General features: G+C 42.9%; 2 protein-coding genes across 3 annotated transcripts in view; one reads left to right on the top strand and one right to left on the bottom strand.

Moving 5' to 3' along the window:
- LOC125012036 (aminopeptidase O (putative)) overlaps positions 1–17,656 on the top strand; it is a 70,840-nt gene extending 53,184 nt beyond the window's left edge. For both annotated transcript variants that reach the window (XM_047591631.1, XM_047591630.1), the window contains 4 exons: positions 2,180–2,296; positions 7,405–7,491; positions 7,601–7,749; positions 16,972–17,656. In XM_047591631.1, coding sequence (XP_047447587.1) covers positions 2,180–2,296; positions 7,405–7,491; positions 7,601–7,741 — 345 coding nt within the window. In that variant the 3' untranslated portion in view covers positions 7,742–7,749; positions 16,972–17,656. The remainder of the gene's footprint in view (positions 1–2,179; positions 2,297–7,404; positions 7,492–7,600; positions 7,750–16,971) is intronic.
- A 504-nt stretch (positions 17,657–18,160) lies between these two features.
- Positions 18,161–23,874, bottom strand: part of fancc (FA complementation group C) — a 29,408-nt gene continuing 23,694 nt past the window's right edge. Inside the window, exons 12-15 of the mRNA XM_047590987.1 lie at positions 23,531–23,636; positions 20,973–21,147; positions 19,792–20,013; positions 18,161–19,012 (exon numbers count right to left, since the gene is read on the bottom strand). Coding sequence (XP_047446943.1) covers positions 18,842–19,012; positions 19,792–20,013; positions 20,973–21,147; positions 23,531–23,636 — 674 coding nt within the window. The 3' untranslated portion in view covers positions 18,161–18,841. The remainder of the gene's footprint in view (positions 19,013–19,791; positions 20,014–20,972; positions 21,148–23,530; positions 23,637–23,874) is intronic.

Genomic DNA, 23,874 nt, shown 5'->3' with positions numbered 1-23,874 from the left:
TATTTATTTATTTTTTCCAACTCTTCCAACGGTCCTATGTGACTGCTTGATGGAGCGGTTGGCTACTTGTAGCTTGTTTATATAGCATCAAATAACTCACTTAAATGAGACTTATCAGAAAATGGAATGAAAAAATGGAGGAGGAGCTGTTCCGTTGTCCATCTTTATTCAGTCTTTATTCTCAGAGAAAGTATGTCTACAAGCAGTGTCTTGAAGGCTGACATTTGGTTTTCATTGCTTTTCAAGTCCATCTTGGTGGATCCAGATTGCAGTTGCAGGCATCAGAAAATGGGAAGGAAACATTTAGTGAGATGAAAAGTATTTTCCTCTGAAATGTAGCTCAGTATGAAGTGTTAAGTAAGTGCCGTTGGTCTGTGTTTTTGGAACAGTTCATCCGAGCCAACGTTAGCTGCTGTCACTGTTGGTGACTTCATCATGGAGATGTTGCATGTGATGAGGGAGACGATCATGTTCCTGTCCCTGGATTTGTGTGTGTGTACAGTGCGTGTGTTTGTGTGTCAGAATAATAAGAACAACAACAACAAAAAATGTAAATTGGTTTGTAATGTACCATCATTGACCAAGAATTTGTTTGTGGAGGCGCTGGTGCAGACATATTGATTACTACCATAGCAACATAAATACATACAAGCACAACAAGACCTCACAGTCACTCCAGAGGGATGTGTGTGTGTTCGAGCATGTGTGTGTGCGTGAGGGAGGGAGAGAAAGAGACAGTGTTTTTTTGTGTTTTTTTTTAAACCATGGACTCCCCACTTTTCAAAGGGTGGGAGTTGAAGAAGGATCATGGGTGGGCCCCAAAGAGACCCTTTTTGAGATGGAGACGCCACTTCAGAAAAACACTCAGCCTTCACAAAATGGAGGGAGGACGGACGGGGAGAGAGGAGAGTCAATAGAGGGTGAAGGGAAAGACTGGATATCAGATTTTCCACGGAGTTAGAACATCATCAGTGTTTGTGTGTGTGTGCTGTAGCGGTGGTGGTTGTAGTGTTTGATTTGACTATTTGCCAGCTAGAGTCAGGGTGTTATTCCCTCAGCTCCAACAACTACATGTTGAAATGCTTCCTGGTTTTGGTTCAGGTATTTCCCAGCAGCTCTAGGGAGGTTGTTTACCAAAGATAGCTTTTAAAGGAAAAATAAAATATATTCCGCACAAATCTAGCTATTCACCGAAGCTGCTGGTCTGAATAGAGGGATGAGGTTACCTCCTTTCCCTGTCACTATCTTCTTGTCTTCGCTCCTTCTCTCACGCTCTGCTTCGCTCAGTCACACACTTATTTTCACATTAGTCTCCACGGGGACCTCAGCCATTAATTGTGTCCCAGACTGGGACCAGAGACGGAGCGTGGCTGGGAGTGCTGGGTGCATCCAGGAGAGAGGCAGGCAAGGCTGGGCACAGCCGTCCCCCTGGAGGAGGAAGTCGCTCTCTCATATCGCCGCCCGCGTCCACGATCAGAATACACGTCTAAGCCCCACTGTCCCCGAAGATGTTAGTCATCAGCAGAAAATAGGTTGTTTCCTTCAGGTTCCACCTCAGGACAACGCAATCGTTATACAGACTACCAGGAAGCCATTCCCTGTTTCCTGAAAATTTGTGACAAAGCTGCAGTCTGGGATGTCACTGCAGTCGTGCGACCTACGAAGAATCCGCGTTCTGAAAGGTGTCTCTTTTGGTGCGTCCCTGAACAGAGCTCTTTGTCTCTCGACAATAGGACAAAACCAAGAAATTAAATGCTTTGTTTCACTTCCTTCTCTGTCCTCGACTCACATCCTGATATTTCCCCTCATCTCCCAATTGTACAAGATTCACTCGATTTATTTTATTACCATTTCAGCTGCGTTTTATTAGTTTCTTCCGTCTGAAAGGTTGCATTAATTGCCCGACTTACATTGACGTGTTTTTTTTTTTTTTCATCAAGGCTTTCGTAGCGCAGAGAAGAAAATGAAATGAAACTTGTGGAAAGTAATGTGCTCGTGTGTGGGTGCCTGCTATCCACGATGTAAATGATTCTGCCTGTCTTGATAATCTTAGTAATTCAGTAGAAGGAAAATGTGCCTTTTTTTTTTTTGCTCAGGTTATTTAATAATAAGTCAATACATCTTGCGCTGGAGCTCGTCGTATCCGGCATCGATTTCATAAATTGCATTGTCTCCTCAGTTGACGTCGGACCAGCTCGTGATGCTTCTGGAGCTTCTGCTGGAGGAGCCGGAGCTGAGCGTGGCATCGCTGCGTGCTCTGCAGAGGACTTACGGCTTGCAGGATCAAGACGCTGAGGTGAGGCCGCGCACTCACACACACCCATACACCCACGCACGCATACACACACACACACATGCTCAGACAAGTGAGTGTATGCATCCTAGCTCTACAATCTCCTCTGGCAATAAAAAAGTAGAAGCCTTTCTCTCTCCGTTTCCATCCCAAGGCGTAGCGCTTAGCAATGTGCAGTAAATTCAGTTGTAATAGCTGCTCTCTTCTTTGCAGCTTCCATTTACTGGCTAAATCCCACAAGTATTCGCTTCATGTTTTAGGACAAAGTTCTTTAATGGCACTATTAACAGTGTTGAGCGTGAGTGTTTTTTTTCTTCCCCCCAGTACAGGAAAGCACAGCTGCATAAGAACCCGTAAACTGTCCACGCCAAGGTCCACCGTTAACACGCGGCTCGTCTTGAAAATAAAAATGCAATTCCCATTTTGTTTTTCGCAAGTTCTTATTAGTTATATGAGCTGTCGCGTTGAGGCGGTGATGTACGTAATGTGGTTCAGATGTTCTGTTGAGCGGTCACTGCATTGAATCCAGACAACTAGACAAGTTTTTAATATTGACATCTAAAAAAAACAAAAAAAATCACTATCATACAAAGAGTTAAAAACAACAACAACAACAAAAAAAAGCTTCTAATTCTGTATTTCCACCGGTTATTAGCTGAAATCTGAAATCAGGGGGTCATTGTCTAATTTTTCGCTGTAGTAATCGACCCAGCGCTCACAAGTCTGACGCCGCCCCGTGTTTGGCGTTGTGTCCAGCTTTAGGCCGTGGCCTCTTTACTCAGACTTCCTGGCAGAAATAAAAACAGATTCTCATCTGCTGCAATTTACGGGGGAAAAAAACAAAACAAGAAAAAAAAAAAAACTTTCAGTGTTGGCTAAAAATACGCAGGGCCATTACGCACATAGTCATGTGGAAAAAAAACACTCTCACGAACACAGACGCACAAACACACACACACACAGACACACACACACCTGCACACACCTGTCCAAAGGCAATGGCCCAGTCCTAATGTTGGTAATCTCATTCAGAAGAGGTTAATCACCAACGTCTCTCCTTATGAATAGGGCTGTTTATCCTCCTCTCTCTTCCTTCTTTCTTTCTTTCTTTTTTTTTTTTGTAACTCAGCTTTGCTTCGTCTGGTACGACTTTCTCTACGGATGTTTGACGATTGATCTGTTTAAAATTCTTGGATAAATACCGGCCTGAGTGCACTACAGCCTCTCTAGCCCCCTCTGTGTTTACCTCAGAGAGAGGGGGAGAGATTTTCAGAGAGGATGGATATTGGTTGATAGGAGTGGCTGTTATGACTTCTGAAAGGATGTTAGTAATACCGCGACTCTGGATGCATTATAAAAGGTCTGATTGATCACCTTACGATACAGCGGGGTCTGCAGTCACTCCTCTTATGGTGATTCCCATTCATCAAGCGAAATGTTTTGAGAGTTCCGATATTTGATTATTTCAGTGAATCCATCTGTGTTTTCTCTTCACTTCAACAAAATGCGCTAATACTCCTTTTAATAGCGGCGCGGTATGTTGCTACATATTCTCTCGCCACCTGTTAGCTCCGCACTTAACACGTCTCACTGTAAACAAAGCAGAGGGAAGGGAGACGCCTCGCAGCGAAGGCGATAAAGGAGCTCATCTCTGGGTTTAAAGGTTGCCGTGAAGACTGGTGTGCGAGCTTGAGCTTATGCGTGCGCCCAGCAGTGAAAGGAAAATATGCGGCTGACCACCGGAGTGCGTGCAAGTCCGACTACTTTGTGTACGGGCTGCGAGTGACCATGAATAAGTGTGTGAGGCGCGTCTCTGAGTCGGGGCATGTGTTTGCATGTATGAGAGGGAGTGCGTGACTTCGGCCCACTTCCTTTTCATATGAGCCCCATGTGATATGAGACGCTGAGCGCGTGCGCGCACATGCACGTGCGGCTCGCGTCGAGGGCCATCTGTCGGCCGGCCACACAGGCCTTATTGTGCGAGCATGCCGCTCAGGTTAGCTTTGCTCCAGTGAATGGACCACTTCGAGAAGCGGGGACGTGTGGAGCAGAGACAGCAGAACAAAAGGGAAAAGGATTTGGTTAGAATAAACTAAAGACTGGAAGAAAAAAAAAAGGAGTCATCTGAAGTTTATTTGTGTGCTTAAATCAAAATGACAATCTCAGAGGGCTTTGCAGACTGGAAACAGAAAATAGTGAGAAACCTTTGTCCAAATACAAAAAAAAAAAAGAGAAAAAAAAGAAAAGAAAACGGGAAGGCTCACAGGGAAGGAAATCCCTTCCAGGCCTAATAGGTGCCACTGGGCAAACTAGATAAGGAAGCAGTAATGCTGCATTTAGATTGGGTAGTGGAGTACAGATGTAAGATTGCAAGAAAGGGGTGGTTTGACATTGTGGGAAATTTGCTTATTTCCATTCTTGACAATTAAGAAAATACGCCTGGAAAATTAATCTTGTTCCCACTTACGTCAGGGGTCTTCAGCTCCAAACTAATGAGAGATTAGGTAGGGAACCCCTGTATATGTGATCTATATTAAACTCGGCCTAGTGCTTCTTATATATATATATACACATTATTATCATTGCTTTGCATTCAGTATTAAGTTATTCAAATAATACACATGTTCAAATATTACATTTATTAAAAAAATTTTTAAATTTCAAATGTGCAACAGTATGGTGCCGCAACTCCCATAAATAATAAACATACCTGACAGAGTCGCCGTGTAATACGCGGCCTCGTGATTGGCTTAGCAGCAGTAGTTCAAGTGACAAACCGATCCATTCTGCTTTCCGATTTCACCTGGGGGACTGATAGGCTCTCGTGATTGGCTGAGCAGCTGTAGGGGCGGGGCCGACTGTGTACAGGAGGCTTAGACAGTGAATGAACATCTTCTGTTTCCATTTATCCCTTTACTAAAATATATTGGATTCATGTTAATGTGTATTTGGAGAATTTAAAATTGCCGGGGAAATTTAAAATATATATATAAAAATGTCTAATCAACCAAAGATTTTGCGGACCCCCTAAGGGTCGCCGACCCCCTGTTGAAGACCTATGTTCTACGTACTTTTTACTTCATGTAATCAACAGGTACTATCCGAATCCATATTGGCCGCCATATTGGATTTGTTTACTGAATGCGGCCACCGTAATGGTCTAAAATGTTCACGTGACAGCCGTTTTATTACTTCCTTATTACGCTCAGAACGAACTCAAATGCTCAATTAAAACATCGATTATAAAAAAACTGCAGAATTACGAAAGGAGAACCTTTACTTTTGAACTCAGCATGAAGTTATTTATTTTAGGTAAAAAGGAAGTGGATGACAGAGGTGGGTACGAGATGAAACGAAAACCTTTGAACAACGTCCAACCAGCTAGAGTTTCCTGGGAGTAGCTTCATAATTATCAAACAGATAATCTCATTGTCAGAAATAAGCTAATATATAGTATTTGGACGTGTCCAGGCTACCATCTTCACCTCATAATTCTGACTGCAGGAGATGTGTACACACACACACACACACACACACACACACACACACACACACACACACACACACACACACACACACACACACAGACACACACAAAGTACTTGCGAAACAGTTGTGTGTGAGTGGCAGAGGGCGACGATGGAGGGGTGGGAGCGCAGTAATAAATGAAGGAATTTCACTGTGTAATTGCATGTGCTGTCAGAAGGGATGGGGCCCAGCGAGAGGAAACAAAAGTAAAAAAAAAAAAAAAAAGAGGGGGGGCAGGGGTAAGGAGAGGTGCACCAGGCAGCTGCTTTGCCCCAGGGCTCTCCCCAGGAATGTGACCCAGCACAGGGAACAGCTGCCGGGGCTACGCGAGCCAGAAGGGCACGGCTGACACTAGAGGGCACGCATACTGTACACGCTGGTGAACACACACACACACACACACGAGATCGGGATTTGCTTTTTGCATGTTTTTTATTAACGTCTGGTCCTCCCAGAATAAAGCTGGAAATAAACGGAAGACCAACAGGCGAAGCTCTTCTGAGGCAAACGAAGCTCGTGTTTATTTAGCCGGCTGCAGAGTCAACGTGAGGTTTTAAATGTGTTGCTCTTATGTTGCATGAATCGCAGGAACTCCCATTGAGACCGAGGCTGCTTTAAATAAGCACTCTGGTACACTCCTTTCTAGACGTGCCACCTCCAGATGAATATTTGTGCTCTAGAAGAATCAATCCGCAAAAATCCCACGGTCGGTCACCGTCCCCTCCGAGGGACTAGTTTATTATCTTGAGTGTGTCAAGACAGTTACTGAGAAACATCTTTAAAAAAAAAAGAAGAAAAAGCCAACGGAGATGGTAGTAACCGTGCTTTGAAAGATTTTTCATCTGGTTTTCCCTCTTTTTTTTTTATTGCTCTTCTGTCTCTTATATCATCCTCCATCCGTCTCCTCCACTCGAGTGTATCCCCGTCCGCGCTCACGGCGTGTCCGCGCTCGCGTGCACGCTCGTAGCAGATGATGAAGGATGATGGTTGAGGCAGGGACAGAGCCAGTCTCTGATCTCTCCTGTAACCGCGGCAACAGAGCTCCTATTGATCCTTCGGGAGAAAGGCCAAGCATTAGCTTACGCACAAACACACACGCGCACACATACAGTAAAGAAAAAGAAAAAAAAAATCACACACACGCACACACACACACCTCCGAATGAGATTTTAAACGAAACTTAAAGACACAAACTATTTTCTTTCTAAAACGAAGCTAATCCTCTGATTCTGGATGAATCTCATCTATTCTGCTGTCAGCTTGTCACATGAGCTGTTTGTCTTTTGTTACCGAAAGGAGACTTGTTCACATTTGCGTGCGAGCCCGCTGGCAGCTGGCATTATGGTAAAATGTCATTCAAAATGGCAGCTTGTTAAAGAACAAATAAATAAAAAAGAACCATTAACACCATTTTGTGGTGTCGAGTGACTGATTTATAGCAAAGGTTTATAGAAGTCGGCACAGCTTCCATTTGTTTAGTGAGAAATTGGGCATCTCGATAAGGTCTTAAAGCCTAATTCTATACTTTCTTGGGTCTGTGCGTGGAAATATGCATTTTTTCCATCTGTTTTTGTGTTTCCAGGTCCGTCATCGCTGGTGTGAGCTGGTGGTCAAGCATGCGTACGCTCAGGCATACGGAGACGTGGAGAACTTTCTGATTCACGACCAAGTAAATACACACAACTGTTGGAACATTTGTCCTTGTTTAAATAAGAAGAAGAAGGAGAAAAAAAAAACCTCCCGAGAGAAAATAAGACATGAACTAATGTGTGTTCCAGGCCATGGGTGTTTATCTGTACGGGGAGCTGATGGTTCAGGAGGACGCCGAGCAGCAGGCTCTGGCTCGTCGCTGCCTCTCATTAGTCCGGCAAGAAATGGACCAATCGGCACGTGGAGTGGTGGAGGAGATGGTGCTCTGACGCTGGAGGTGAAGCTTCATTTTCAGTTCTTTATCGGTGTAGAAATGTGCTGCATTGGTTTAGTCTCCCGTCTCGGTCGGCTCACGTTTTAACACGTTTTTTTTTCCTTGTTTGTCTCATTATAGATTTAGTGGCTCGGTGCCGAATATAGGATGAAAGTCTGTAAACAGAAATACATTTTCATTTTGCAGCTCAGTTTTTAACACGACGACTAGCAAAAGTTTGGTGTATAGCTGAACTAATCCTCAAATATTGTGTCATCTAATTCTTACACATGATTGTTATCATTCTGCATTCAGTATTAAGGTACTCAAACAATACACAGGTTCAAATATTAATTTTTTTATTTCTATTCTTTGTTCAAGTGACAAACCGATCCATTTCTGCTAATTTTGTAGCACGCCTCTCCAATTTTACCCGGGGGGACTGAATAGGCTCTCGTGATTGGCTGAGCAGCTATAGGGGCGGGTCCTATTATGTGCAGGAGGCTTAGATTGACAGGTGTAGTGTGGCGCTCCGTATGGACTTAAAGATAACGTCTTCTGCCTTCATTTATCCCTTTACTAAAATATGTTAGATTCATGTTAATGTGTATTTAAAGAAATTTAAATTTGTGGGGGAAAATTAAAAATATATATATATAAAAATATCCAATAAACTTGAAGATTTATTATTGCTCTGAAGTTGCTGTTACGTGACCTTTCAGTCTGAAATGGCGTGCGCTGAAGGGAACTTTGTGTCGAACTGATCCTGATTGCATCCGCCCCAGCGAACAGTCCCCACTTGAGTCACTTGGCTACCTATTCTGCACATTCTTTCCTGAGCCCATTGAGTGTGCGTCCCCACGAGTGTGTAAGCACATGTGTGTGTGTGTGTTTGTAGACTCGGAACGGCTTTTCCGTGGTTTCACATCAGCGCCGTCAGGATGTGTTTGTCAGAGGAGGAATTTGGGAATGTGTTCCTCAAACAAACGAGCGAGAGAATGCAAAAAGAAAGAAAGAAAGAAAGAAAGAGGGAGAGAGGCCGGGTCAGCGAGCATTTTCGGAGGGGCTCGTGAGGTCTCTGCTCGATGTGGAGTGACTTTTATACTGTTGACCCTGGAATTCCTCCTGTGTGTCTGCGTGAGCGTACGCATAACCACAACTGTCGAGGGCCGGCCCTTTGGATGACTTGGAACAGTGAGGGGGTTTATTGGTCTGACAGTAAATGAAGGAGAGGGGGAAATTTATGGTTTGGAGAGAAGAAGAGAAAGAGCGGAAGGGAGGACCGGAGTGAAGACAGGTCCCTTTGAGGCTGCAGATCTTTTCATACCAGTCCCGCTATTACCGACGTTAACCTTTGAATAATGGGAGCGGGCAATTAAATGGATCTTGACAATGTGAGTATAGGAACCACAGTCTCAAATTCTACCTGCTTATGTAGTTCAACTTGTTTTTAAATGTTTTTTTTGTTTGTTTTTTAAATGGGAAAACTGGGTTCACCACTTTTGCCTTATTTGTTGTGTTTGACAGGAAACAGATAAATGAAAGACGGGAAGACAAATTCACTTGAGGTCATTGACGCTTGTCAGGCATCAATAGGTCACTGGCTGCAGTCAGAGTTAAAGGAGAAGAAAATTCTCCTTTGTCAATGTTTTTTATTGATTTCATTCATTCGGTTACTTCATAATTTGAATTCATTGTGTAGTGAAATGACAAAACAATTGGTGTTTTTGTCTCCTTGACGGTCCAAAGGTCAATAAAACATAATAAAATGGGTCGTTTTTAGAATAGAGGATATGAATAGACGTCACTGTCGTCCGGGGCTACGCCCACTGAGTAGCAAAAACATGGAGAAATGTAGCAGTAAATACAGCAAGACCTGGAAAAATGTGGATTGTCAGATCAAATTAAGGACGACCTGACTCGACACGAACTAGTGTGGATTTGGAAAAGTGGATTAGCCTCAGGTAGTTTCAGTTATGATAAATGTAGCTAAATAAAAGATGCTAACACTAAGAGCTTTACTGAGAAGTAATATTAGTTATACAATACTGTAGCGTCCGACCAGACGTTAAAAGAATGACGAAGAGTGATCGCAAATATTCCATTTGTTGTTTTATTGTTATTTATTGTTGGAACTGAAATAGTTACTGTCGGCCATAACTACACCAAACATCCACAAACTTATCTGGCAGTGTCTAAAAAAATATTAGACACCATTAAAGCCTGTGATTCAAACTAATGCTGCTCATCTCAATGCTCAACTGTCAGTTTTTGCCACTCAACGGCCGTAACCACGGAGACTTCACTTTTGGTCTCTGCACACAATTGTCCTACAACTAATCAGATCAATGGACACGTGCGTCTCGACAAATCTCTTAATTACTGTCAGTATATTTTACAACAGACGCCCACTTCGTTGGCAACGGATGACATTCATGACTACGTCGACGACACTCTTCAGTCCATCAAATGATCTAACCTTCGCTAGACATAACGAATTCTAAACTCCAAGCCCACATTCCCCCCACTACAATGAATTGGAAGGGGAAATTCAGCTTGGCTTCTAGGCTTCTTGTAGCAAACAACCCCACATCTGTCATCGAAATCTGGCTATTATATTGATCACATTCGAGTGGTAAATGTAAATTATTTACATAATTTCTTCTAATAGAACTTTGCCCCCGGGCTAACCAGAAAGAACACAATATCTGACGTGAACTCATTAATGTAGAAATAGTATGCTGTCAGAGAGTTCAAGAAAATAGATTCTCAAGGCCTTTTCTTAAACTACATCGAAAATGCTGCTAAAACATGTCTATTATGTCCCACATTTTCATTCTGACTCCTGAAGTCAGCCGTGTTTGTTGATCGTCTCCGGTTGCAGAGGTCAAGGAAGACGTCTGCGACCTTGGTCAACACGGGCCTGCGTCATGACGCGCTGCTAAATACTAGTCCTACTATCAACCTGAGTGACTTACTGCACTAAATCCTTTTTTAGGCCGCGACAAGACAGGCTTTTATCTTCAGACACACACACACACACACACACACACACACACACACACACACACACACACACACACACACACACACCGAGGCAGCTTTATGCATTTGCGCAAAGGCTTTCTCGACAAGCGTTCGGCGTCTGGCTCAGTCCTGATAAATCTCTCGGATGCGCGCACACACACACACATATGTATCGCAGGTTTATCAGCCTGTGCCTTTAGATGTAGTGTCACCTTCCCTCGGTGCACCTCCCTGCAGGGTCTCGACACAAGTACAGGAGCGGCGGAGAAGAAGACGTGAGACATTTAGAGATTAATTCCCCCAACTTTTACCATTGCTTCCCTTCGGAGCGACCCAAACAGGCCCCTGTAAACATCAGTGGATCACGGTGGTCATCTGAGCTCAGGTCCAGATCTCTCTCCAATTAAAATGATGGATGAACAGTCCTCCCCGCTGCTTTTTCATATTGCACTGTGGGGAAATGGATTTATGTTTTAGTGCTCAGTTTGTGTTCATCCCCCCCCCCCCCCCCCGTCGTCCTCTCCTTTTTTTTTTTTTTTTAAGTAGAAGAGTCCTCCCTGTACCCTCTTACACCCTCACCGACCACAGCACAGGGGGATTAGGCTGAGGCGGGCGGGCTGAGAGAGGGTTTTAACTGAAAACAACATGTCTGTCAAAGCGCACTCCCCGCTCTGTGTTTTTAAACCTAAAAAGCACAACGCTTTAAAAGAGAAGGGTGGTCTCTCCATGTCTTTTTTTTTCTTTTTTTTCCTCTCACTCCCCTTTCTACCCTCCTGGCTGACTCCCTCGTTCTTTTCTTCCCCCCCTCTCCCGGTACATGCCTCTGGAATCCCTCTTGATCCGCTTAATGAGGGGCATATCGCCGGGTTAGCCGAGCGTAGCGAAAGGGAGACGAGGAGAGGGGTAACCAAGGAAATAGTGTAAGGGTGAAGCGGGGCGAGGATCTACAGGTCTGGTCTTTCGTGGCAGCAGGGTAGGGAAAAACATAGGAGCGAGAGCAGAGAAAGTTAGAATATTTCCTTTTTTTTTTTTTTTTTTGTTTTATGGGTGTTCCAGGTTAGCGGTGGAGTGGACAATGTGAGGATGCAGGCAGAGGAAAAAAGGAGAGACGATCTTGTTCTTTCATGTCTGGGCTGTGAGGGTTCCTGGCGTGCTGATTTGTGACTTATGATAAAAATCACATTGCCAGGGATTACCACACAGCTCTGACCCAGCCGGCTGCTATGGCAACCACAGCCCCTCCTATACACACACACACACACACACACACAGACACACTCTCACTTACTCGTCCCTCGGAAACTTAAAACTTAAGAAGACATGATTACCTAAGGGTGCGTGTGATTGTGTTTGAGGAGCCGGTGATTTTGGAAGTGTGGAGAGGTGGGGAAAAAAGGGACGATGAGGGGGCTCATCATCGTGGGTGTTTTCGTGCGAGCGCGCGTCAAGTGTGTACGTGTCAGTCCACAGAGACAGGTTTTTTTTTTTTTTTTTTCTTCTTCTTTCCGTATCCTCTCTCCAGCCAGACACAGAGCTTAGCTGATTGGTGAACAGTGATTGATTTCCTCTTTGTTCACAGTGGCTAAGTTCTGCACCTGAGGAGAGCATGACCCAGACGAGCAGACAAAAGGGAGACAGTGCATGGGCGGGAAAGAAAGACGGAAAAGAAGTGTGTGCGTGCAGTTTTTGAGCCTCACTTTCCCTGCTTCAGGGGTTATCTAATGTCTTTTCATTATGTGTACATTTCACTCAAAGAACCCCCCACCCCACCCCCCACCCCACCTTTCCTCGATGTTATCTCACTATGTAATTGACTGTCCTGCATCTTCTTTTTTTTTCATTCTCTCATTTCAGTTTTTCCCTCCTCGGTTCAGTCCAAGTACCTCTCCTCTTGCACGTCTGTTAAACTTTCCACTGAGACTCTCACTCAGAAGAATTAAACACCCGAGCCTCCTCGCTGCGCAACGCTACTAATGAGCGCCACGCTCTCCTGCCTTTTTTTTTTTTTAATTTCTTTTTTTTCCATTCCTCTTCCTTTCATCTTCCCTCTCTGCTCTGTACTTCCACCCCTCTGCTTCTGTCTCCTTTTGGCTACGTAGCATGAAACACAATCCTACAGACGATGGCGGTTGCGCGGCGCGTATCTCTAGCGAAGGTGAGAGCCAGGTATCTCAGGAGAAAAGACCGTACTTGCGGTACTAATGAGGCCTGGGGAGACCCGGGCTCTGCTTAATGCTGCCGACGGATATTTCATCAATCCTGGGACTGCGTCGCCCTCTTCATCGCAGTCCTTTTACCAACCAGTATCGGAGAGTATGGAAGAAAACCAGCAGTATATAACTATACTTGCTTCGGGGCAGTCTGGTCACAGATATGTGGCATAAAATAAATGCGAGAGAAGATGTTGAAGGCTTTCTAGCTTCTTTTAATACCCCTTATAGGCCTTCTTGAGCTTACCCTGAGCGTCAGACGCCCATCGAACTGCAACTTTTAAACCAAATTTGAGCTTTTTTTTTTTTTTTTATGGAATTACTTTGACACTTTTAGAGATGCCTCATGTTGCCCCAAACATAGATGTGGGGGATTGAAACTTCTGTGAACCCTGAAGCCACTTAGCTTGACTCTGGGCAGAGGCTAGAAACTGGGGAATAGACTAGAAATGATACAAATAGAATTAGATAAACTAAATGCGACTACCAGCACCCCGATGAACCAACAATAAGAACAAAAACCTGGAGAGTAAATGCACTTCCTTGGAGCCCCTTCTGGTTTCTGCGTCGTTTAAACAAGATCCGATTAGCTTTCCTTTCCTGTATTTTATACTCTATGCTAAGCTAATTACCCGGCCGAATGCTGTTGCTTCACATCGGCCCAACAGATAAAAGAGAGGTACTGTATCCAGCTTTATCATCCACCTCTCAGGCAGGAGAGGAAAAAAAAAAAAGTCTGACAGGGTCAAGATAAAATCAGTTCTCAAAAAGCATCCTTTTAAGTACTAAAAATGCCTCGGGCTTGAAACTTAAAAACACTTTGGCAGTGAAAATTGCTGCCCGAGCATCCCTGCCTTATATGTATTGATTTTTGATCTAATCTCAGCCTGAGGAAACCAAGACACAGAGGCTCGCCAAACGGGTGAACTCTGACACATTTTCAGACTGGGAGGGGAAACGTAGCTGAGATTTTGATAACAGTTTCAAGGTCCTTTTATGAATGAGGTGCGAGTTTCACTTCACTGGGACAATTACGTGTTTCTGGAGCAGACTGAATGTGTGACCCATCAGCCATAACATTAAAACCACTGACAGGACGAGTAAATAATATGTTCTTCTAGGACATTTTTGGACCGGGCATTCATATGGATGTTACTTAAACATGTACCACCCACCTAGACCAGACCAGGCACCCCCCTCACCATAGCAATGATGCTCCCAGGATGCAGCTTGACACAGGCACACAGACAAAAACACTTTAGGAACAACTTGGAAAACATGAAAAAGAAGTGTCGACCTGGCTTCCAAATTCACTAGATCCCAAACAGATCAAGTATTTGCGGGATGCACTGGAACAAGCCTCATCCACCGAGGCCCCTCCACTCAACCCATAGCACCCAAAGGCCCCCACTAACAACAATCTGTCGAGGGTTCTGAAGGCCCATGTCCATTTTCTGATGACTCACAATTGTTTGTGGGGGCACAAGGAAACAATATTAGGAAGGTGGTCATAATGTTATGCCTGATCGGTGTAAGCCTCAATTGGTCTCAGACAGAAGAAAGAAAAAGGTGTGCTCCTGTAAAACACCCGCTGAACATGAAAAGCAGGAATTCTCGTTTGGGTTACGCCGCATGCTTTGTTTGAAGCTCAACAGAGAGAACAGTGACACGGTTCCCCAGTTAGTCCTGATAAGATTTAACACAAACACAATGCAAACAAAAGGTAAAGCAATACAGGCAAGTTTATCATCCGAGGCTGCATTTTCGGAGTGCCTGCTGTCAGCGCAAAAAATCCATAAATTTATTTCACATTCTGCAAGAAATGGATTTGTTTTGGAGCTGCTGCGCAACAACCTCCATTTGCATCACCCTGCCGAACACAAAGTTTCTCAGAGAAACTAATTCCTGCCAAGTGCATTCGTCGGCTAACGTCCCAGCTGTTGGTATCTACAGCTGGACTATGCGCAAAGAATTAATCGTGCATGACTGAGACCCTAAAGTTTTAAATACTGACCCCCGCTAACTTACTGTGCAACTCCCGCTATAACATGACGGTAGTCTGCCAGAATCCACTTTCTAACTAGCTAATTGTAATGCAAATCTATACTGTTCCAGACCGACTGGTCCCTAATCAAAACAGTGACAGATGGCTGAAAATGTATTTTAAAACGGGTCAGTCCTTTTTTTTCCCCGAGCAATTAGAATAGGAGCCGAGAGGAGGTATTATGGCGCTCTACACATTCACGACGACAAAATGGCGACTAAACGAGGACAGATGTGTGAATTAGAAATGAGGGCCATGTGGAGCCTGCCATTTTTAGACCTATATTTAGGGCCTGTTAAAAGAGTAATGACCATCAAAGGCCTGTAAAAGAGAGGAATTGCCATCAGAGCCCGTTTCTAAAAGGTGATTTATTACACTCTAATGGGAGGGAAATGGTACTCTGCACATCAAAGGACAAAGCAACATTGTGTAAAGTAACCGAAAATAAACTTATTCGGCGCACATCATCTTCTCTTCATGCATGTTAAACTCTGATTGATTGTCTCTTTAAGTATATTTCTAGAAGCTGTGGCACTGGAGTCGGTTCCAAAGTATACATTGGCAACTTTTGCAATTTAGAGTAACGTTGGGTGTTTGTCACAGAAGGTGGAGGAATGTGATTTTGATGGATTATAATAGAGATCCGACCCCTAAATTATCGTAAAGTATAAAATTTTGGACAGATCTGGTGAGGCTGTGGTGAAAAGGTTACACCAGTGTCAAGCACACCTTTCATCAGCCAGTGAAGTCTATCAGTCTTAATGGCTTCAATGAACCTGCAGTACTGTGGTTTCTTGTGGGTTTGGCGAAGGGAAGGAACGCCGTCCGACATGCTGCCTAAGTTGACATTGGTTTCTGCTTTATTAATGACGCCACTTAAAGAAAAAATAAACACATTCACAATGAGCACTCCACAAGAAAGAGAGAACAGAGATTTGGGCTTGGCCTCCTGTGCCTACTGAGCTGATAATCAGTCCTACAGAACCACTGGCTCAGTTCAGCAGGAACAGGAGTTCGGTCGTCTCATCATCAAACCAAGAGGTCTCTCTTTAAAAAAAAAAAAAAAAAAAAAAAAAAAAACAAGTGCTGAGCTATCCTCATTTTTTTTTTTTTTTTTTTATTCATGTGATTTGATAAATGATCACATCTGTGGAGGTCCCAGATTTGTCACACAGCGGGTGCTCTGGTTTCAGATGAACTGCACTATATTTCACAAGAGCGTTTCAATGCAGTTTCAGCTGTCAACGTGTCCATCTCTGAAACGATTTGCTGGTGAATAATAGTTGATGTTTTGATGATTTGTCCATTTCCTAAGATGATAAAATGGAAATTTAGAATTTTGGACTGGAGTTGAATTTAATGTCAACATTTTTTTTTTTTTTTTTGCAGTCAACAACTGAAGCTATCTTTCAGGACTTTAAAATATAAATGAGCGTCAATTCTACTTAAGCTCTTTCCAATTGAAGCCGATTGAGCAAGTCAGTGTCCGGTCGTTGTCTCAGTACTTTCAACAGTACACCAACCAGGAATTACAGTAGAGATGGAGTAGTTATCAATGTAACTTCGGTTCTATGAACTATACTTCTGGGTTCTATGAATTTACAGTCTCTGGCGGCCATGAGAAACAAAACAGAATCTAGGAGCCATTTACAAATAGTTTCTGAATCACGTTCTACAGTCAGAAGTCAGTTGAGTACAGCTTAAGCTCATTTAAATATAAAATAATTGTGGAGCCAAGGCAAATGTTGGTTCCGGCTTTTTGTTCTTTGTTTGAAACCACCTTTTGCTGTCAAATCTTTTCATCTACCTCAAAAAGCTCTGCGTTTTCGTCCAGCTAACTTCACACTGGACTATTTGTCATTTTTGTGTTATAGCAGCTAGATGACAACAGTTAGATGATTGTGAACTTCTACCAAATGCTCTGTAACACGCTTCAGCCTGTACATACTCTTCATTCTCTTCCAGGTTGGTGACTACAAACAGAGATGACAGGAGTTTGGCACAGAGGGCTTACGAGGGGTCCAGCGCTCACCTCCCTTTTCTTTTTTCCTCTGGGATGCTGCAGAATCGCTCAGCAGTGTGAACACCAGAAGGCTGCCTTACATACTCTACAGTCAAGGCCAACTGGCAAGACTTAGAGCACAGCAGTTCTGTTCAGTGGAGTCTAAAGAAATAGCCGGTGTGTGGACCACTGTACAAGCTGTTGGCGGGGAGACGGCGTGGTCGGCTACACGGTCACGGCGCGTAAGACGAGAAAAATGACATCACTGCACCAATTTTTTAAAATGCGATGGAAAAATGTGAAACGAGGCAGTTGATGGATAACGTCACTGCACCTGCAGCCATGTTTGAGAACCTGCTGTGTTTAAGGTAGTGCCTGTTTGTGTAGGTGTGAGTTCATGTCTGTTTAGTCTAAAGTCACGACCTGATTCATAATAGTTTAGACTAGAAATACTTTCAGGTGAGTAATTTTTTTTAAACAAATGACTACACTCAGGTCGAAACTGGACAGTTCTCAGGTCATTTGTTTAAATGGTGGAGTTATTTGTTTTATTTTCGTATGCCATTTTCTTTTAAGAAGTAGATTGTGTCAGATTGTTGTATCGTCTACATTTGCATTAATGAAATAAATTGGATTGGTGAAGGAAAACTATTTAGTACGTCCTTTGTTCACAGGTTGGGTTTCTGTACTAACACAAACGATGTATTATGTGACTCTACACTTCAGTTTTCCCTCTGAGAAGTCAGGTATTGGTGTTGACTGCAATAACTACTGATCATAAAGAACCATATATATCTAAGTCTTGTCAGATGGTGGGAGGAAGGAGATTTGCATTTTTTCCTTGCGTCCTTCTTTGACAGATGACAGCAGTTCTCAGAAATCACATTTCTGTTTTATGTTAAACATTAACTCAACCCATCTGAAGGAACCAACCATCCCCCATCCGACCACGCTATTTGATGGCAACTGACATCTCCAGTAGGAACAACTCAAACGTGAACATGAAAAACATCACAAGGTGTTGACATGGCCTCCAAATTCACAAGATCCCAAACTGATCAAGTGGGATGCATTGGAACAAGCCTGATCCACAGGCTCAATCCTATCCTGATTGGTTTATGTCTCAATCAAGAACAATTCATAGGCTGTGACAAAAAAAGGAAGGACACTCCAATAATTTCTCCAACGTTTATCCCACATTTTCCATGCGAAAAACTAATTTGCAAATCATATGTGTACAAAATTCTGAATATCCCCATATAATCAAAAGGACAAAAGGAGTTTACATTTGGCATCAATGAAGTATAGAAAAGAAAATGTGCATACAGGAAGTACTGACATTAATTATTTACATTTTATCATACATTCAGTGCTGTCAGAATATGTTTCTGAGCCTTTCTTTTACATCAAACCTACGTCCCACAGTCAGCATGTGTAAGCCCCAAGGATTTATAGTGCGAGGCAATTATATGAGTGGGAGGACTCTGACACGTTGTACAAGCTGCTGCTTCTTTGCAGCGTGATCTGTCACTGCTCAAGTGTCCTTGTGGGCCTTGTAGTTGTGTTATGCGTGCGTGTAATTGTAGCCTCCCCATATAATCTGTCTTCGCTGTGTTGTTTTGACACACTCCTGTCATTGTACCGCAGCATATCAGCACAACAGCATGCCTGTTTGTCATTCTGCAAACATGCTTTGGAAAACCCATGAGAAGGCGAACTCACGCCTGTGTGAGTTCATTATTGTGCGTATGCGTGGGTCACATACCTGTCTCATCCATTTTGGAATGCGTGTGCGTGTGAATGTGTGTGTGAGTGTGTGGGTGGGCGGGTGGCTTAGATCGCAGCAGGACTTGGTGCTGACTGCATATGTGTTATTGTGTTTTGAAGTTCCTTGATCCTGAGATGAACTCCATCGCTTGGTAAGCAGTTTCCTTCGTTTAGTCTGAGCTCCAGTGAGCTGAGAGCACACGCTGCTTCGTCAAACAGACCAGACTCATCCACCACCTGGACTGACACACACAAAGACAAAACGCTATATCCCAGTGACAGAGCCCGAAACCTGTCTCACAGGCACCATTAGAAAAACAAAGTGAACTTGTGATCATTTTTGATATATTCTTCTATCAAAATTCAGCAGCACACCAGATAATTCATGTGAAATCTAAATTAGAGCCACAATTTGAACTGGGCTGTATATGGGACAACATTTTGCTGATTAATATGTATGCAAAAATACAACAAAGGCTTTGGTTTGTTGTTTTTTGTGAACTTTCTATTTTAAAAGCATAATAGTCTAAACACACGTTTTTTCTGATTTAATGGAACATTTCATGCACTTACCACACTCTTAAAATATTTGTATTACATGGACCTGGGAGTGAAATAGTTTTGTTAGGATCAAGATTAATCATATTTTATTTATTTTTATAGGGGTAATGAGCGTGTGTGTATATATGAATGGGGGAATGAAACAGCTGGAAAGCTGTTTAGGTAGGAAACCAGAATGGAAATGCAGTCCATTTTGAGTGTGAACTTTTAAACCAACACATAAAAACCTGGCGAGGAAGTTTAAACGTCTACCGACTGAACCTGAGGACGCTAGCGTGATAAAACGATTCTTTTTGCAAATGCTGCTCTGCTGCTTCCAACGTGAATAGAAGGGACAATCACTTATTTCAAAGCGGAACAAAATATAGTCACAATGTGCAGGACTAGTAAATTGAGGGATGTGTGGAGGAAAAAAAAAAAAAAGATTTCGAAGGGAAAAGAAACCATTTTCTCACCGTCTGCAAAATCTCTGTTGAGGCACTCAGTGGTATTTGACAGAAAACAGCAAAATTAACCAGGAGGTTGAGGGTGAATGATGGAGCGAGGGCTGGCTGCTGAGGCGGTGGTGGTGGTGGTGACAGCAGAGTGGCCAGTGACTGCAGGCGGTCAGCGGGAAGAGGACGACGTATACGCGAGAAAAGACAGCTGAGGTGGTCCCACACTTCTTTGGCACGTACCTGGAGATAAATTTAAAAAGAAAAACCGTGTGAATTACGGAACAAAGACAGATTCTTGTGAGAACCGCTGCTTATAACACATTTATTGTCAATGAAGTTTAATAAACAAGCACATAGATACTTAATTGTCATTCATAAATAAATCTCATCTTCTATAACCATTTGTCCTCTAGAGGGAAGCGGGTTGGCTGGAGCCTCTCCAGGCTTAAATAAATATCAATCTAATAAAACATGATGTATAAGTAATTCACAATTGATAAAGGAAGACGACCTGCTGTTAGAAGAACGCATAATTGTAATGGGGGAGACGGTGGCGACAGCAGCGAGACTTGCAGGGTTATGAGAGGAGACAGAGACCAAACTCAGGCCAGCTGGCCAGACACTCACCGAGAAATCAATACTACATCTGCCCCTTTTCACCCCGCTCCCCTTCCATCCTCGATCTCACTCTCCCTCTATTCACCACTGTCTCACTCTCCCCCTCTCAGATAGGGGTCATCCATAATTTATTCTTTAACGTGTTAATATTCTTTCTCTGTGTTGGCTCTGAGGCAGTTGATAGCAATGCACCTGCTGTCGACAGGCTACCTGAGATTTTATGCCTAAACTTCAGGACCAGCAGTGTTGTTAACGCAAGACCAATAATTAAACTTAAGATATCAAGTCAGATTTCAAAATAAAGAACTTACAACGCAACAAGTAGCTTCTCTGACAGTGATAATGTCACGTTCACCATCTTAGTTTAGCATGTTAGCATGCTAACATTAAGCACAACTGATGGGAACCACCTTAGTGTAAATTTGGCTATTAAGAGGGTCGCGAGTGTTATAAATTCAAATCACCCAAGTTATTTGATAGTACATATATTTTTGGGAGTACAAATGTGGCAGCCTCACAGAATAGTTTGGCCATTTCTTTGCTAAAAAGGGAAACATGAAATAAACTTAATAAATTCTTACCAGCTGTAAAGCCCTGTGGTGCCACCTGTTGGTGGGGTGGTGGTAAAAGGTCAGCAGCCTCAGGAGAGGGCCACAGTCCTCAGGCCCTGATGTGACCAGCAGCTGGACAGCCACCTGCACCCAGTGGCCACACTCAACCAGCAGGAACCAGGCCTCAAACACTTTGTCGTGCCCCCTAGAGGACAGGAGGACAAACAACACTCAACACTACTGGCAGAAGGCAGCAACTGGGTTTCATTTGTTTGTTTGTTTTTTTTTTTTTGAGTGCTACTAAAGTGGAAGTGCAGAGAAAAATGATGCTACAGATCACCGGGAAAAAAAAACAAAAAAATAAATAAAACAATTTGATTTAATGCTCGGTAACAACTAAACTATGTACGTGGCAAAAGATGCAACATGTGGCTGATGAACCAAATAAGTATGCCTTGAAGTTTGTTTTTGTTTTTTTTTTTACATAAAAAGTCTGGTGGGTTACAAACACGGCATTATGTTGCAAGTACCCAAGGCCACTAGGCCAACAGGGCTATAAACAGGTTTTAATATCTGTAAACTCAGGAGATTTTGGGTGGTCTGAACTAGTTGCTTTATAGCCTGGCGCTTCACCCGTTTCAGTCTCAGTTTTTCCAAGCTACATGTGAGAATATGTGCAACTCTGTCTTCCACCTTCATTTCCTGCCCGAACTACTGTTTAAAAATACAACTGATAATTGTCAGCGCAGCAATTTACACCCAAGCTGCAGTCCAAACACGCCGTCTATAAAAAGGAAACCACTGTTATTACAAAACGATCTGGTTGTGCTGTGAAAAAAAAACAAAAAACAAGCTGTTTGTGGTTATTTACATGACACTAGCTTTATTAATAAATCTGAAGAGCTGTAATAATATAAGTCTCATCCTCATGGCCCACTGATACAGATACATACAGGTAATCAAAGGAAGACAAGCGTTGTAAACATTTAAGCATCTAATTGTTTCTTAACAGTTGTGGGAAATGGTGAGAGACATTTTTCAATATTTTTGACTGTTTATAAAATGAAATAATTTTATAGATAAAGACAATTAACTGGCACATTAAGTAAGTGATGTTCCCTGAGGGGTCCATTAAGTTCTGAAAATGGAGACCTTGAAGGGCATTCTGCAAGCCCAAGGTTTCCCAAGTAACATCAGAGGGGTTGACTGATACGAATAATCATTACCATCCCATAAGATTTCCATGTCGTACAAACCCATGACTGTTCATAGCTAGTTCCCCCAACTCATAGAACCCTATTGCGATTAGAGAGAAGGGTAACGTTTTAAAGCTAGTGACTTTGGTGTGTTTAAAAAGACTAAGTAGTTGTCTTTGCTATTCCCTGTGTCAATAAAAAACTTTTTCACAAACAAATGGTAGGCTTCGTGTCCTGTCTGCTGCAGATATACTGTAGTAATCAGATATATAGGTGTTATCTTATTCATGTGACACAGTAAATTGTAAATTTAGGCTTTGACTGTGTCCATGTTGCTATGGTTACATACTTTACATCCTGGATAAGCCAGAGTATTAATTTGAAACCAGACAGACAGACGGTTGCACTGGAACTACTTTGTAGGTGTCCTTTATCTGGAGTTAATGAACACCCTTAAGCTAATCTGAATGGATTATTCACCCAGACCACGGAATAAAAGTTAATAAAAATGATTATTAGTTGCACCCCTAAAGGAAAAGAAAGCATAAGGGAGACGGAGAGAGACGAAGAAACATGTCACGGAGTGTCACGGAGTGCAGTAAAATGGATAAGAGAAAGAAAGATCGCTAGATAAAATGAGATTTGGACAGAGCGGCAACACAATAAACACAGCTACACAGCTGCAACAGCCAAAATGATTTGAAGTTAGAAGAGCAATAAAGATCTCTGTCTTGCATTTCCCTAATACCATCATTAGAGCTCTCATCCTCATCTCCCTTTTTTTTTTCTTTTGGCTTCGAAGTACGAACAGCAGTAGCCCTCTGCAGGGCTTTGGCAGCCGAAACTCCGCTTGGAGCAACACAACTCAGTACTTTCCCACCGCTGGCTCGAAACAATGTTTTGGGAATTTTGCATGGAGCTCCAGACTGGTGCAGTAGTGGGGATAATGGGCCCTGTTAAAAACCGCAGCTGTAGGGGATCCAGTCCATCGTCTCCATCTCTAGTACATCAAGGGTGCTCTGCTTTTTATCCCTATCCTTTTCTTCTCCAAAATCTGTCCAACCAAGGCCACTCACTCTCTACTTATCTCTATTTAATGCTAATATGGTATCTTTTTACTCTTTTTTTTTTTCTTGTCTCCTTTTTCACATGCATATCAGGGTTTCCAACATTTGCTTTCTCCACAGTTCTCTCTTTCCCGAGCTAATAGCCTCTAATGAGTGCTTGCATGAGCTGCGCAGTGCTCCAGGACCTCTGCTGCTGTGATGCAAGGAGAAAATATCCAACTAAACAGTCCTTGAACGGCAGCTAATCGCAATGAGGATACCACACAAGCATTTAGTAGGGTGGTAGAAGCAGATACACATTAACAGCCTTTCTTGTTACTCTTACCGGGTGCTTCTGCTATCTATCGCTCCCTCCTCTTCACCCTCTGTCACTCTCTGTAATGAGCTGCTGAGCCAGTTCAGGTGACTTTTCCAAGCCTCCTGAGACATTTCTGCAAGAAGAGATTTAAATATACAAACATGATGATTACAATCGGCCAGTACTTAAAATTAAGATTCAGCAGTAGCTAACGAGTCAATGTTACAGTTGGAAATTCCTTTTCAAAAGTCAGATAAGAAAATGGATACTGTTATATTTGTACAAAAAAAAGGTTTGCTAGTTATGTTTTCATTAACTTAGCAACCGTTTTCCTGTTCTGATGTGAAAATAAAGTTAAAATGAAATACTGT

This window comes from Mugil cephalus, chromosome 8 (genome assembly GCF_022458985.1).
Source record: "Mugil cephalus isolate CIBA_MC_2020 chromosome 8, CIBA_Mcephalus_1.1, whole genome shotgun sequence".
Taxonomy (NCBI): Eukaryota; Metazoa; Chordata; class Actinopteri; order Mugiliformes; family Mugilidae; genus Mugil; species Mugil cephalus.
This window is presented reverse-complemented; position numbering and strand designations above follow the sequence as displayed.